The sequence below is a fragment of the Hypanus sabinus genome, chromosome 16 (assembly GCF_030144855.1).
Source record: "Hypanus sabinus isolate sHypSab1 chromosome 16, sHypSab1.hap1, whole genome shotgun sequence".
In the NCBI taxonomy this organism is placed as follows: Eukaryota; Metazoa; Chordata; class Chondrichthyes; order Myliobatiformes; family Dasyatidae; genus Hypanus; species Hypanus sabinus.
In genome coordinates, this window is record NC_082721.1 from 5,391,851 (window position 1) to 5,406,220 (window position 14,370).

At 41.8% G+C, this 14,370-nt stretch overlaps 1 protein-coding gene across 8 annotated transcripts in view; it reads left to right on the forward strand.

The window, feature by feature from the left end:
• The window catches only part of LOC132405962 (nuclear factor 1 C-type-like), a 474,435-nt gene that overhangs the window by 308,380 nt on the left and 151,685 nt on the right, over positions 1-14,370 (forward strand). For all 8 annotated transcript variants that reach the window (XM_059991009.1, XM_059991010.1, XM_059991008.1 and 5 more), the window contains exon 6: positions 3,321-3,445. In XM_059991009.1, coding sequence (XP_059846992.1) covers positions 3,321-3,445 — 125 coding nt within the window. The remainder of the gene's footprint in view (positions 1-3,320; positions 3,446-14,370) is intronic.

Sequence of the window (14,370 nt, forward strand, 5' to 3'; positions counted from 1 at the left end):
CACCTATCACCTCCCTCCCCCACCCACCCACCTTATCCTGGCTCCTTTCCCCTTTCCTGTCCAGCCCTGATGAAGGTCTCAGTCCGAAACATCAACTGTTGACACTGTCTGACCTCCCGAGTTCATGCAGCATTTTGTCTGTGTACTCTGGATTTCCAGAATCTCTTGTCTTTATATCTCAGTACATTATTTTATTTGAATCTAATGAGATAGGATCATTATAGATCCGAAGTGCTGACCCATCGTGCTTTGGATGTCCTGCAGAACAAAATCATGGGTCCACCACCCACTGCCGATCCCGTTCTCAACCCTTGTCTTCTCTGCCTGGAACTGGCCTTTTGGCAGACACAGGCGATGGGTGTTGAGTTCCTAACTCTACTTGCATGGAGCAACCACAATCACTGAAGGAAACTGGGTCTATGGGTCGTTGGATTATCAGCAGCTACAACTGGCTCCAATACAGATGGGGAGAAACTGGACCAACAGATGCTGTCTGACCAGTTGGGTATTCCCAGCAGTTCCTGCTCCATTTCAGAATTTCAGCATCTGCAGGGTTTATCCTTCAACCCTTTACTCACTCACCTGGATAACTTCATTCACCTCAACACGGAACTAATCACTGAACACAACCTATAGACTCACTTTCAAGGACTTTAGAACTCGTGTTCTCAGTATTATTTATTTAACATTCAAAGGTCAAAGTACATTTATTATCGAAGTATATATACTATATGCAACCTTGAGATTCATCTTACAGACAGCCACAAAACAAAGAAACCTGATAGAACCCGTTAAAAAGAAGACCGTCAAACACCCAATGTCCAAAAAAAAAGACAAATCATGCAAACAATAAAAGTAAACAAATAACATTCAGAACTGAAGTTCACAGAGGTTTACTTATTATTATTACTATTTGTTTTTTGTATGTGCAGTTTATCTTCATTTGCACTTTGGTTGCTTGTCAGTCTCTGTGTGCCGTCTTTCATTGATTCAATTGTATTTCTTTGTTCTACTTTGAATGCCTGCAAGAAAATGAATCTCAGGGTTATATATGGTGACATAAATGTACTTTGATAATAAATTTACTCTGAACTTTGAACTTTAACTGTGTTAATAAAAAGGGCAGCCTTTATTAACGTTGTACAATGTACCTCATGCCATCAGACTTTCAGATGACAGAGTAAGTTGTTTTACAATCCTGAGTTAATGGACTCTGTGGGTTGCCTCCCACATTCTCCGGTTTCTTCCACTTTCCAAAGGCATACACACTAGTAAGTTCAAATTCAAGTTTACTTACACTGGACAACAAATTGTTTTGAAAGTTTTGCTTCCTCAGAACTTTTTTTGTTTATGATAGACCCGGTGAAGCTGAACACAAATATGATTTCAGACTACTTGTGTCATGTAATAATTTGGAGAAACAAGAAATTAACTTTAATTGAATAGAATGTGTTTAATTGCATAATGGTGCTGATGCTTTGCAATGGTTCAATTAAGCTAAAGATGTTTTGTTGATGATTTTCATTTGTACTCAGTGTCGAACGATAATCAGTCAGCATTGATGGATTTCAGTTGCCCTGACACCGTTTTTCCATGACCGCAAAGTCCTGGTGAAACCGCTCATCATGCTTGTCACAGACAGCACCAAGATTTACAGAGAATAACACTAAATAGGAATGCAGAAAATGAATCTTTAGTGACATGTTTCACCTCATGGTTTCTGCTTACATTGTGGGCAACACAATGACTTGAATTATGAATTGAAATAACAAATATAGGTGATTTTAAAAAATAGTGCATGATACAGAAATGTCATGATGATTTTCATCATCAGCAGCCCAAAATCCATAAGATACACCCAAAAGTCTTCAAGAGCAAAACACTTGTTGTCCAGTGTTATCATTCGACCATACATGAATATAATCACATGAAATAGTGTTCCTCCAGGCCAAGGTGCAAAAGACAGTACCAACAGCACACAGCACAAGAGTTTGTAAGTTATGGACGTGCTGTGTTGGTGCTGGAAGCATGGCAACACTTGCGGGCTGACCCCAGCACATCCTCAGACAGCGTCGGTTGTTGACGCAAATAGTGCATTTCACTGTATGTCTCAATGTACATGTGACAAATGAAGCTAATCTTTATCTTTATAAATGCATGACTTCTCTGCTCAGCAAGACCTTATTGTTTAAGTCCATAAAGGAAGAGTTATGTTTCGTAACTCTGGAACCTAATCGAAAGAAAACCACGAGTGTCTGGGGAAAACATGTCTGCTTTGTTTCACTCTAGTGAGGTGCTCACTTACGTCATGGTGCCATAGTGACGTATGCCATTCACATACTTCTTGCATTTAACTCGTAAAGAAATTGTGTAAACAACAAAGAATGCTTAATCAGACAATATATTTGCAATATTACGGAAATATTCCACACACCACAGGCAGTACATTCTAAATGGAGACTTTCTGAGGTCTGTGTATACTGCATTTATTTTTTACTCGGATGCAGACTGCATTACTTTGATTCTTTTCTGATGACAAGTCTCTGAAACTAATAGTGTTCATCTCCCTTTTTATATTTGCCTACATAGCAAGCCACAAAGCCTGAGGTTTACCTGAAACCTATCAAACTGTTTATATGGAAAGTTGAACATAAAACAGTGCAGCACTGGAACGGGCCATTCAGCCCACAAACTTGTGCTGAACCAAATAAATTAGAAATCAAATGGCCAACTAAGCCACCTGCACAATGTCCATATCTTTCATTTTCCTCACATTCATGTGTCTACCTAAGCATCTAATAAAGCTGTAATGTATCTGACTCAACCACCTTCACAGGCAGTGCACCCATCATTCTCTGTGTAAAGAACTTGCCTCTCACATCTCCTTTGAATTCAGCCCCCCTCCTCAGCTTAAACGCATGTTCTCTGATATTAGACATCTCATCGCTGGGGAAAAGATTCTGATTGTCCACTCTATCTACTATGTCTCTCATAATCTCATAAACCTCTATCAGATCTCCTCTCAGCCTCCACCACTCCAGAGAAAACAACCCAAGTTTGCCCATTCTCTTATTATAGCACATGCCTTCCAATCTAGCCAGTGTCCTGGTGAACCTCTGTATATTCATGGAGAGAGCTCCCATTAACTTCGTACCATTTGCACCGGTGGAAAAAGACATTAATATATTGCACACTTGGGAGCTAATTTCCATTAGCTGTTATTCTCAGCGCGCACTGAAGTGAAAGAGACCAGAAAATATAATATCTGAGCCGTCTATGTTCAGCAATAAACACAGCCTCTTTTTTCGAATCCTTTGCAGGAGTAAGAGGCACAAGTCAGGCTCGATGGAAGATGATATTGACACTAGCCCAGGTGGAGAATTCTATCCCTCACCTACCTCCCCTGCAGGCAGCAGTAGGAACTGGCAAGAGGAAATGGAAGGAGGTGAGTGCACAATCGAACCTGGAACATTCCTTCCCTGTGGAGACAGTACCCTTTCCTTTGAGATCATTCGGAATGTCCTGTTGTCAGGCTGAACTGTCGTTGCTTACGTTATTGCAATAATGTGGAAAAAAGACAAAGCTTTTCCTCAGAAATTGTGTATCCTTTTATTAGGATACAAACCTGCTCCAAGTTAAAAGTAGCACCAGTTTAAAAATTATTAGGATTATTAGGTACAGGGTTCTAATTATCAAGTACCTAATAATTATAAAATTATGAGGTACAGGAGCCTGAAGACACACACTCAAAGTTTCAAGAACAGCTTCTTCCCCTCCTCCATTAGATTTCTGAATGGACAATGAACCCATGTACATTATCTCAATATATTTTTTCTCTTTTAGCATTACTTATAGACAATAGACAGTAAGTACAGGAGTAGGCCATTTGGCCCTTCGAGCCAGCACCGCCATTCAAAGTGATCATGGCTGATCATCCCCAATCAGTACCCCGTTCCTGCCTTCTCCCCATATCCCTTGACTCCACTATCTAGAAGAGCTCTATCTAACTCTTTCTTGAAAGCGTCCAGAGAATTGACCTCTATTGCCTTCTGAGGCAGAGCATTCCACATATCCACCACTCTCCGGGTGAAAATGTTTTTCCTGCACTCCGTTCTAAATGGCCTACCCCTTATTCCTATTTTACTTATTACTTATTTTAATTTTTATATACTTCTTAGTGTAATCTTTAGCTTTTAATTATTATGTACTGCTGCTGCAAAAGAAACCATTTCAAGACGTATACCAGTGATTCGAATACTGATCCTGATTTAATTTCAGTGACCAGTGGATTTTATTTCTTTCTGTCCATTCACACCTTAAAAATTAATTTCTCAAAATGTTTTAAATTCCTTCTTGACACATTACAGCACAGTACAGGCCCTTCAGCCTACAATGTTTTAACCTATTCTAAGATCAATCTAACCCTTCCTTCCTATAGACCCTCATTTTTCAATTATCCATGTGCCTATCTAAGACTTCCTTAAAATGTCCCTAACGTATCTGTCTCTGCCACCACCCCTAGCAGGGCATTTCACCTATTCCTCACTGGCTGTGTAAAAATACCTACCTTAGACATCCATCCTGAACTTTCCTCCAATCACACTAAAATTATGCCTTGCGTATTAATCCCTTCCTGCCATTCATTATTCCTTGTGAACGAACGCTGCTGCTGATCATAGCTGAAGCAGTCACGAGGCCGTTTACCTGGCAAGAAGTGTCTTGGAGGAATGCTTCACTGGGCATTTCTACTGTAACTTTGGCCAAAATCTCCGTGGAAGCTCCTGCAAAAGCAGACCATTGTGAGAATTCCTGTGTTTCAGAATCAGGTTTATTAACATCGATGAATATTGTGAAGTTTGTTGTTCTGTGGCAGTATAGTGCAATACATAAAAAACTAATATAATTTACAAAAAGAATGTACTGTGTGTATATATATTTAAAAATTGCAAGAAGATCTCTGAGGATCTAACCGGGTCCTAACATATTGGTCAGCTATAAAGAGGGCAAGACAGTGGTTATAATTCATTAGGAGTTTGTGCAGATTTGGTTTGTCCTTTAAACCATTCAGAAACTTCTACAGATGTACCGTGGGGAGCATTCTGACAGGCTGCATCACTGTCTGGTATGCAGTGGGGGGGGGGCGGAATGGGGAGGTGATGCTACTTCTGCACAAGATTCAATGAAACTATAGAAAGTTGTAAAATTAGTCAGCTCCATTTTGGGTACCAGCTTCTATAGCATCCAAGACGACTTCGAGGAGTGGTGTCTCAGAAAGGCAGCATCCATCATTAAGGATCCCCTTCACCCAGGACATGTCCTCTTCTCATTGTTACCATAAGGTAGAAGGTACGGAAGCCTGAAGACACACACTCAGCAATTCAGGAACAGCTTCTTCCCCTCTGCCAGCCGATTCCTAAACGAACATTGAACTCATAAGCACTACCTCACTTTTATTATTTCTATTTTTACACTATTTTTAATTTAACTATTTTGTACACATTATATACTTACTTTAATTGGTTTATTTTTTTCTATATTATCATGTATTGCATTGTACTGCTGCTGCTAAGTTAACAATTTCATGACATATGCTCATGGGTTCATGGACCATTCAGAAATCCGATGGCAGAGACTATCCCTGATAGTCCATTAAGGATCATTAATAATTCAGATTCCTTGAGAGTGGGTCCATAGGTAGTGGAATCTGCTCAGTGCTGTGGTGAGTAAAGGTATCCGTGCTGGTTCAGGAGCCTGATGGTTGTGGGGTAATAAGTGATTCTGAACCCGGTGGTGTGGAACCTAAGGTACCTCCTTCTTGATGGTGGCAGTGGCAAGGGAGCATGGCCTGGACAGTGAACATCCTTGATGATGGATGCTGCTTTCTTGTGGCAGGGTGCCTTGTAGATGTACTCAGTGGTGGGGAAGAATCTGCTGATTTTGTCTGCAACACTTCCTGTCTTTGGTCGCTGGTTTGGATCCTTGCATAAACATCTTTGAAAGATCAATCATCAAAGAAGAAGTCACACTGGTGTAAAAGGGCAAAGGGTCAGATAAATATAGAAGCTGCTTGCCAAGAAATGCAGGATGAATTCTACTTCCTCAAAACAACAGGAAAATTAAACTGTATGCAAATATACAGTACAATGCAAAAGTCTTAGATATATAGCTAGGATGTCTAAGACGTTTGCACAGTACTGTATTTGTGGAGCAAAGAACGAGTGTGTAAATCTGGTGGGAGGAAAGGATGTTGGGAACGACGAGGGTGGAGCGCCTTGGGAGGGGGTTGAGACGAGTGGCAGCGAAGGAGTGGTGGGACGGTGGGTGGCATTGGTGCAGACACACCCAGCCCTGAGACACCAGGCAAGGTCATTTGATTCCAAACAATTGGTTTATTGATCATTACAGAATGCTTCTCTGATGCTCCCTGCTCCATCCCCTCTCCCTTCCCCTTTTCCCAACCATGATTTCCCTCGCCCTGCCTCCTTCCCACTCGCAGTCCACAATAGAGACCCGGATCAGAATCAGGTTTATCATCACTCACATATGTCATGAGTTTTTTTTTTGAGGCAGCAGTACAGTGCAAGCATAAAATTACTACAGTCCTGTGAAAGACTTAGGCACCTTAGCTATATGTATGTAAAAGACTTTTACACAGTACTGTGGTAATTATGTGCATTGAATTTGAAAAGATACTGTATGGTAAATCTTGATATTGAGAGGGATCTTGCGGTCCAAGTCCATGGCTCCCTGAAGATAGTCAAGCAGGTAAAGAAGGTGCCTTCATTGGCCAGGGAATAGTATAAGAGTGAGGAAGTCAAGTTCGAAGTCAGCTCCGGCAGACTAGGCAGATGAGATCAACCATGAGATCCAGAAAGGCAATTCTGCAGTGCTCTGTGGAGAGCGAAGGGCATGATGGAGCGCAAAAATCATGGTCACTCACTACAACCAAGCAAGGCCCCAGCTGTGACAACTACTCGAACCACTGGACCCAGACTGCTGAGGTCGAGTGGAACAGCTTCCAGTGTGATGGCTTTTCAACTTTAAAGTCTCTTCTGCCTTCGTTTCCTGTCACTGGCGTATACAATGGACAACCAACAAGAAGGTCATGATGCAGCTGTAAAGAACTTCGATTTTAAGCGCACCTAGAATATTGTGTTCAATTCTGGTCACCTGCCCTTCATTTAGATATGAGGGCTATGGAGATGGTGCAGAGGAGGAGGATGCTTCCTGGATTAGAGAGCATGTCTTATGAGGAAAGGTTGAGTGAACTAGGGCTTTTCTCTTTGGAGAGAAGAAGGATGAGAAGTGACTTGGCATAGAGTAGATAGCCAGAGAAGGAGAGTTTGGAGAAATTAGGGTTGTTTGGCCTAAAGCAAGGGTTTCCAAGCTTTTTATGCCATGGACCCTTACCATTAACTGAAAGCTCTGTGGACCCAGGGTTGGAAACCCCTAGTCTTTAGCATTGGAGACTTGATGGGGGTATATAAAATTATCAGATATAGATAGGGGAGACTGCCAGATCCTTTTTCCCAGGGTAGAAATATCCAGTACCAGTGGACTTGCACTTAAGGTGAGGGGGAGAAAGTTTAAAAGAGACGTGGGCAAGTTTTAACGGAGAATGGATTGGGCTGCCAGGGGTGATGGTGGAAACAGATATGCCCTCGAATGGAAAAAAAGATAAAAAGTAGTGGATACGGCCCAGTCCAACTCTGGTAAAATCCTCCCAACCACTGAGCACATCTACAAGGAGAACTGTTGCAGGAAAGCAGCACCATCATCAAGGTTCCCACCGTCTGTGCCATGCTCTCTTCTCACTGCCGCCATCCTGAAGGAGGTACAAGAGCTTCAGGACCCACACCACCAGGGTCAGGAACAAATTATAATCCCTCAACCATCAGGCTCTTGAACCAGAGTAGATAATTTCACTTACCCCAACACTGGACTGATTCCGCAACGTATGGACTCTGAAACTTGTGTTCCCGATATTTATTGCTTATTTATTTAGTCTTACTTTTTCTTTTCCTTTTATACTTGCACAGTTTGTTGTCCTTTGCACACTGGTTGTCTGTCCGCCTCTGTCGTGTGCTTTTTTTAAATTGATTCCATTGTGTTACTTTGTATTTACCGTGAATGCCTACAAGAACGTGAATCACAGGGTAGTATCTGGTGCCATATACAGTGTCCACTTTAATAATAAATTTGCTTTGAACATTTTGATAGCGGCATTTGAGAGGATGTTAGATAAACATATGATGATGCAGGGAACAGAAAGCTGTTGATCATGTACAGGCAGAAAAGATTTGGCATTGTGTTTAGCACAGACATCGAGTACCAAAGTGGCTGTTTCCATCCTATATAGTTCTGTGTTCTATGTATGTTCTTGGAAGTGGAAGGTAGGTCACAAAGGTAGGTGATGAACTGGATAGATCCTTAGGAAGAATCGCATATCTTTGGCTGTAAGCACTGACAACGTGTAGTGATATACTCACCTCCACACCTCAATAACCAAAGGACCCTGGTTTCTGATGATTGCCAAAAGGAGGCAGAGGTAATCTGAGGAGAAACCTTTATTATCTGTGGCCAAGAAGAATGGTAGCTTCCTCATTAGCCTTCAAAGCCTTGCAGAGCTACTGACAAAATCTGGGAGTGCAGCTGTCTGGTATGTAGGTTCAGTAGTTTCTTGACAATCATCTGCATGTGGGATTGTCTCATCCACGGAAGGTAGGAGGTATATAAAAAGGTGTTTTGGTTATAATTTTTCGTGCTGGAAGGGCCAACTATGCTTACTTGGGACATAGTGGACTTGGACTTGAACTTGAGCTATCAGTAGAACATGACTGCCCCCTGTTGGTACTGTGCAGAAGGTGAGTACTTCTGGAGGGTAAGGATCATGGAGTAGGATCCCAGTGCACTTAGGCCTTGAATACTTTCTGACTTCCCTCAGGCTCTTTGGTGAGAGTTTTTTCAAGGGACCAGGGGTGAGGTGGCAGTCTGGGCCCAAGAAAAGATCCAGCCTGCGTAAGTGGTCCAATTTAAACATGCCAGAGGATTGGTGCTTTGGAGATACGTCCTCTAGCCACTGCTGTTTTATATGAGTCTTGCACGATAGAAAACATCCTATCTAGATACATCATAGCTTGGTATGGCAACTGCCCTACATTGACCACAGGAAGCTATGGAGAGCACTGAATACTCGTGTACACCTTTCACTTCACAGATCAACACGAATCAGTGAACAACATTAATCTAAACATCAATGATGTACTGTATAGTGAAAAACTGACCCCGTTTGATGTTATAAATTAGCTTCACTATAGATTAGCAATACTAATGTTATTTTTCTTTTCTCTTTGAAAACGCTGGTACTGCAGTCAAAATTACATTTCAAAGTAAATTTATTATCAAAGCACATAGGTCCCACGTCAGCAGGTTCAGGAACAGTTATTACTCTACAACCATCAGGCTTCTGAAGCAGCATGGATAACCTCACTCACCTCAACTCTGAACTGGTTCCACAACATACGGACTTCATTTCAAGGCCTCAACAGCTCATGTTCTCAGTATTTTTTTATTTAACTTTTATTTGTACACTATCTTCTTTTGCACGTTGGTTGTCATTCTTTATTTATATATAGTTTTTCCAAAATTCTATTGTATTTCTTTATTTTCCTGTAAATGCCTGCAAGATAGTATATATATAGTGATTATATACATATTTTGGTAATAAATTTACTTAGACTCACACTTTGAAGGGTCTTGGTCCAAAATGGTGATTGTTTATTCCTCTCCATAGATGACCAGCTGAGTTCCTCCAGCATTCTGTGTGCATTCCTCAGGATTTTCTGCATCTGCAGAATCTCTTGTGGTCAAGTTGATTTTGATGGTTACAGTGGTTGCGTCAGGATTTTGGACGAGGCTTGACAAATTGAAGAGTGCAGTGACAACACTCTTTCATTTTTAATCATAGGTCTTCTTCCAGTGTGACGTTTGACAGGTAGAAGGTGGCTTCGTTGTGATTGATGATAGCAGATCAGATTGAAATACAGAAGTTCCAAACTTGGGGTCCACAGTTAATGGTAGGCGTCCATGGCATAAAATAGGTTGGGGACCCTTTCTCTAGAGTAATCTTAACACCTGTTATTTCCCCTTTTCTAAAAATAGTTTCTAAATTAAGTTGTTCTTACCTGTTCTTTTACTCAAGATTCGTGCCAGAAGAGATGGGTTTGCCAGTGAAATTGTAACAGCTAAAATGATTTTTTGAAAAGTATGGCACAGGGCCTATACTTTGGGGAGTTTATAAGATCACCACCATCTACCATCAAAGACTCCCACCATCCAGGATGATGTCCTCTCCCTGCTGCCATCAGGAAGAAGATATAGGAGCCTCAGGACCCCCACCACCAGGTTCAGAAAATGATTACCGCTCAACCATCAGACTCTTGAACCATAGGGGTTAACTTCACTCATCTCAACATTGTACTGCTTCCACAACCTATTAAAGGAGGGATTCTAGCAGCGGCTGATGAGCAGGAAGGGAAAGAGTAGGAATAAAGGGAGCCTATACTGGTCGGGTGTCGGTGACTACTGGTGTTCAAAGGGGTCTGTGTTGGGATCAATTCTTTTTACATTATATGTCAAATATTTGGATGATGGAATTAATGCCTTTGTGGCCAGGTTTGCAAACAATATGAAGATAGATGGGGGGGGGGGGGGGGGCAGGTAGTTTTGAAGAAGTAGAGAGAGTAAAGAAGGAATTAGACAAATTAGGAGACTAGCCAAAGAAGTGGCAGATGGATAACAATGTCGGTCGGGAAGTGTATGGCCATGCACTTTGATAGAAGAAATATAAGCGTAGACTATTTTCTAAACGGAGAAAAAAATCGAACATCTGACATACACGGGGACTTGGGATTCCTTGTGCAGGATTCTCTAAAGGTTAACTTGCAGGTTGAGGTGGTGGTGAGGAAGGCAAATGCGATTTTAGCATTTATTGCAAGAGAGCTAGGATAGAAAAGCAAGGGTGTAATTGAGGCTTTATAAAGCACTGAGGAGGCCTCGCTTGGAGTATTGTGAGCCGTTTTGGGCCCCTTACCTAAGAAAGGATGTGCTGATGTTGGAGAAGGTTCAAAGAAAGCAATAAAAACACTTATTTATTTATTTATTTATTATGTTTTTCTTTTCTTGTATTTTCAGTTTGTTGCTTTCGCACATTGGTTGTTTGTCAGTCTCAGTCATGTGCTGTTATTTATTGATTCTATTTGACTTCTTTCTATTTACTATGAATGCCCACAAGAAAATGAATCTCAGGGTTGTATATGGTGACATATATGTACTTTGATATTAAGTTTAATTTAAACTTTGAACTTTGAGGTGAATGATGGGTTATCTTGTTGAAACCTATTGAGTAATTGAAAGGCTTGGATAGAGTGGATGTGGAGAGGATGTTTCCTGTAGTGTGGAATCTAGGACCAGAGGATACAGCCTCAGTACAGAGAGATGTCCATCTGGAATGGCGATGAGAAGGAATTTCTTCAGCCAAAAGGTGGCTAAAGGAATTCCTCTTTGTCTGTGGAATTCATTGCCACAGCCTGCTATGGAGGCCAAATCCTGTGGTATATTTAAAGCAGAAGTTGATATATTCTTGACTAGTACGGAGGTCAAAGGTTACGGGGATTAGGCAGGAGAGTGGGGTTGAGCGAAATAATAAATCAGCCATAATGGAGTAATGCAGCAGACTTGATGGCTGGATGGCCTAATTCTGCTCCTGCATCTATGGACCTATTCTGCTGATGGGATGGGGAATCAGGAATGCAGGGTGGCGTGAAATGATATACACGTTGTTTAACATGTGATTTACAGTTTCCTGTCTCTGAGAGTCCACAGGCTGTAAATTACCTTTCTTTACATTAAGCAGGATTTGCATGCACTGAGTAAAATCGTATTTCCATTGATAAATGACATTTTCTGTTAATACAGATTCATGGAAGGAGTGGAGATTTTATACAGTGCAGTAAATGCTTTTGACCCCAAGGCTAGCTGAAGTTGTAACTTTAGCCCGAAAGTGATTGGCCCAGCAGGTGGCAGGGATTACTGTGGGGTTTTGTTTTCCTGTCTAGACAGGGCCAATTAGCCTTTCATTAACAAGTGGTTAGTCGGTTACGTTCAAAGCATTTCACTGGAGATGGAAGAAGAGTGCCAGATGGGGGGCAAGCTCTGAGCTGCTGAGCCGAATGGAACAGAGTACTATCACCTGCGGACCAGGGAAAAGGAGATTCTACTGTCCCTGGTTCATTACCAATCCCCCCTCCCCTGCCCTTGGTACCACAATGTCAGGGATCAAGGAATCAGTTCAAGTTGTTGTTTTGTGACAGCAGTACAGTGCAAAACATTAAAATATACTTTAAATTCCCATAAGTATTGTCATTTGATCTTACAATATATTGTATCTTAATACAATGAGATGTATAGATAATACACAGGTTATAGGAGATGCCAGATTGCATAGGGAGAGAGGGAGTTTAAAAACAGCGAGCAGGGGCAGTCACCATATTTTGCGCACAACAGTCCTGAGGAGTTACCTGATTGCTTAGAGGGAGAGAGAGTTTAAAAGAAGCGAGTTGGGGTAGTCAGCACTTTTTGTGCACCACAGTTCCCAAGGAGACATAGGATTGCACATAATTACACAGTTAGGTTTAAGTGGAGCGGACATTGTGTGAGTGAACCTGTGTTAGAGTGGGGTGTTGAGGCTTTGGCTCGTTGAGGCTTAAGCGAGGAGAAGCAAATACTATAGGTAGATTTTCCTTGTTATTTATTCTTTATTTATTTCTTGTTGCATATTTAGAGCAGTGGGAATGCCAGACAGGATACCAAAATGCTCCTCTTGCAGAATGTGGGAAGGCAGGGAGACCTCTAATGGCCCTGATAACTACACCTGCAAGACGTGCTTCTAGCTGCAGCCTCTAACAGACTGTGTTAAGTAGTTAGAGCTGGAAATGGAACTGGATGAAATCTGGATCATTCAAGAGGCTGAGGGATTGTTAGGCAGGGCATAGAGGGAGGTAATTACATCCAGTGTACAGGACACATGTAACTGGGTGACTGACAGGAGGTGGACAGGAGATAGGTAGCCAGCGCAGTGTACTCCAGTGCTTTCCCCCTCAACAACAGGTATACCATATTGGGTTCTGATGGGGTGTGGGGTGCGGGTGCTGACCTAGCAGAAGAAAGAGACAGTGGTGAGGTCTGTTGCTCAGAAGAGAACGGGGTAGAAGAGGCGAGCTGTGGTGAGAGGGGACTCGTTAGGTAGGGAAATAGAAAGGAATTTGTGTGAAAAGGAACAAGATTCCCAGATGGTTTGTTGCCTCCCAGGTGCCAGAGTCAGGGATATCTTGGATCGAGTCCACAGTTTTCTTAAGTGGGAGGGTGAACAGCCAGAGGTCATGGTCCACGTTGTTACTAATAATATTGGTAAGTCGGGTGATGAGGTCCTGCAAAGTGAGTTCAGTGAGTTAGGCACTAAATTAAAGGTCAGGAGTGGTTTGCACCTGAACATGAGGATGGGAACCAGAGCACCAGAGCAAAGAGTGGAGATGTTGTAGAGAAAGATGTTCTTAAACCAATATACCAAGTCAGGAATCATAAGGTCGAGTGTGGTAGGTTGAATGTTCTGAGCTGTCTATATTTCAGTGTAAGGAGTATTGTAGGAAAAGCAGATGGTACCAGGGCATGGATCAGCGTGTGGAATTATGACCTTGTAACCATTAGTGAAATTTGGTTGCAGGAGGGGCAGGATTGGCAGCTCAGTGTTCCAGGGTTTCATTGTTTTAAAAGTGACAGAATAGGAGGGATTAAAGGGAAAGAGAAGGCATTACTTGTCAGAGAAAATGTCACAACAGTGCTCAGTCAGGACAGACTGGAGAGCTCGTCCAGTGTGGCTTTGTGGGAATAATAAATATATGATTACATTAAATGGATTATATTATAGACCACCCAACAGTCTGTGGGATTTAGAGGAGCAAATTTGTAGAGAGATTACAAACTGTTGCAAGAAATAGCTTGTACTAGTAGGTGATTTTACCTTGCCACATATTGACTCCCATACAATAAAGGGGCTGGATGAGAAAAGTTTCAGGAAAGTTTCCTGAATTAGTACATAGAAGTCCCATCTAAAGAGAGTATGAAGCAAGAACTCCTATAGAGAATGAGACAGGGCAGGTGACAGAAGTTTGTTCAGGGAAACACTTTGCATCTAGTGATCATAAGGTCATTACGGCAAAGGATAACGCTGGTCTCAGGCTGAGGTTCCAAATTGGAGGAAGACTAATTTCGATGGTATCAGAAAGGATCTGGCAAGTGTGGTTTGGGACAGTT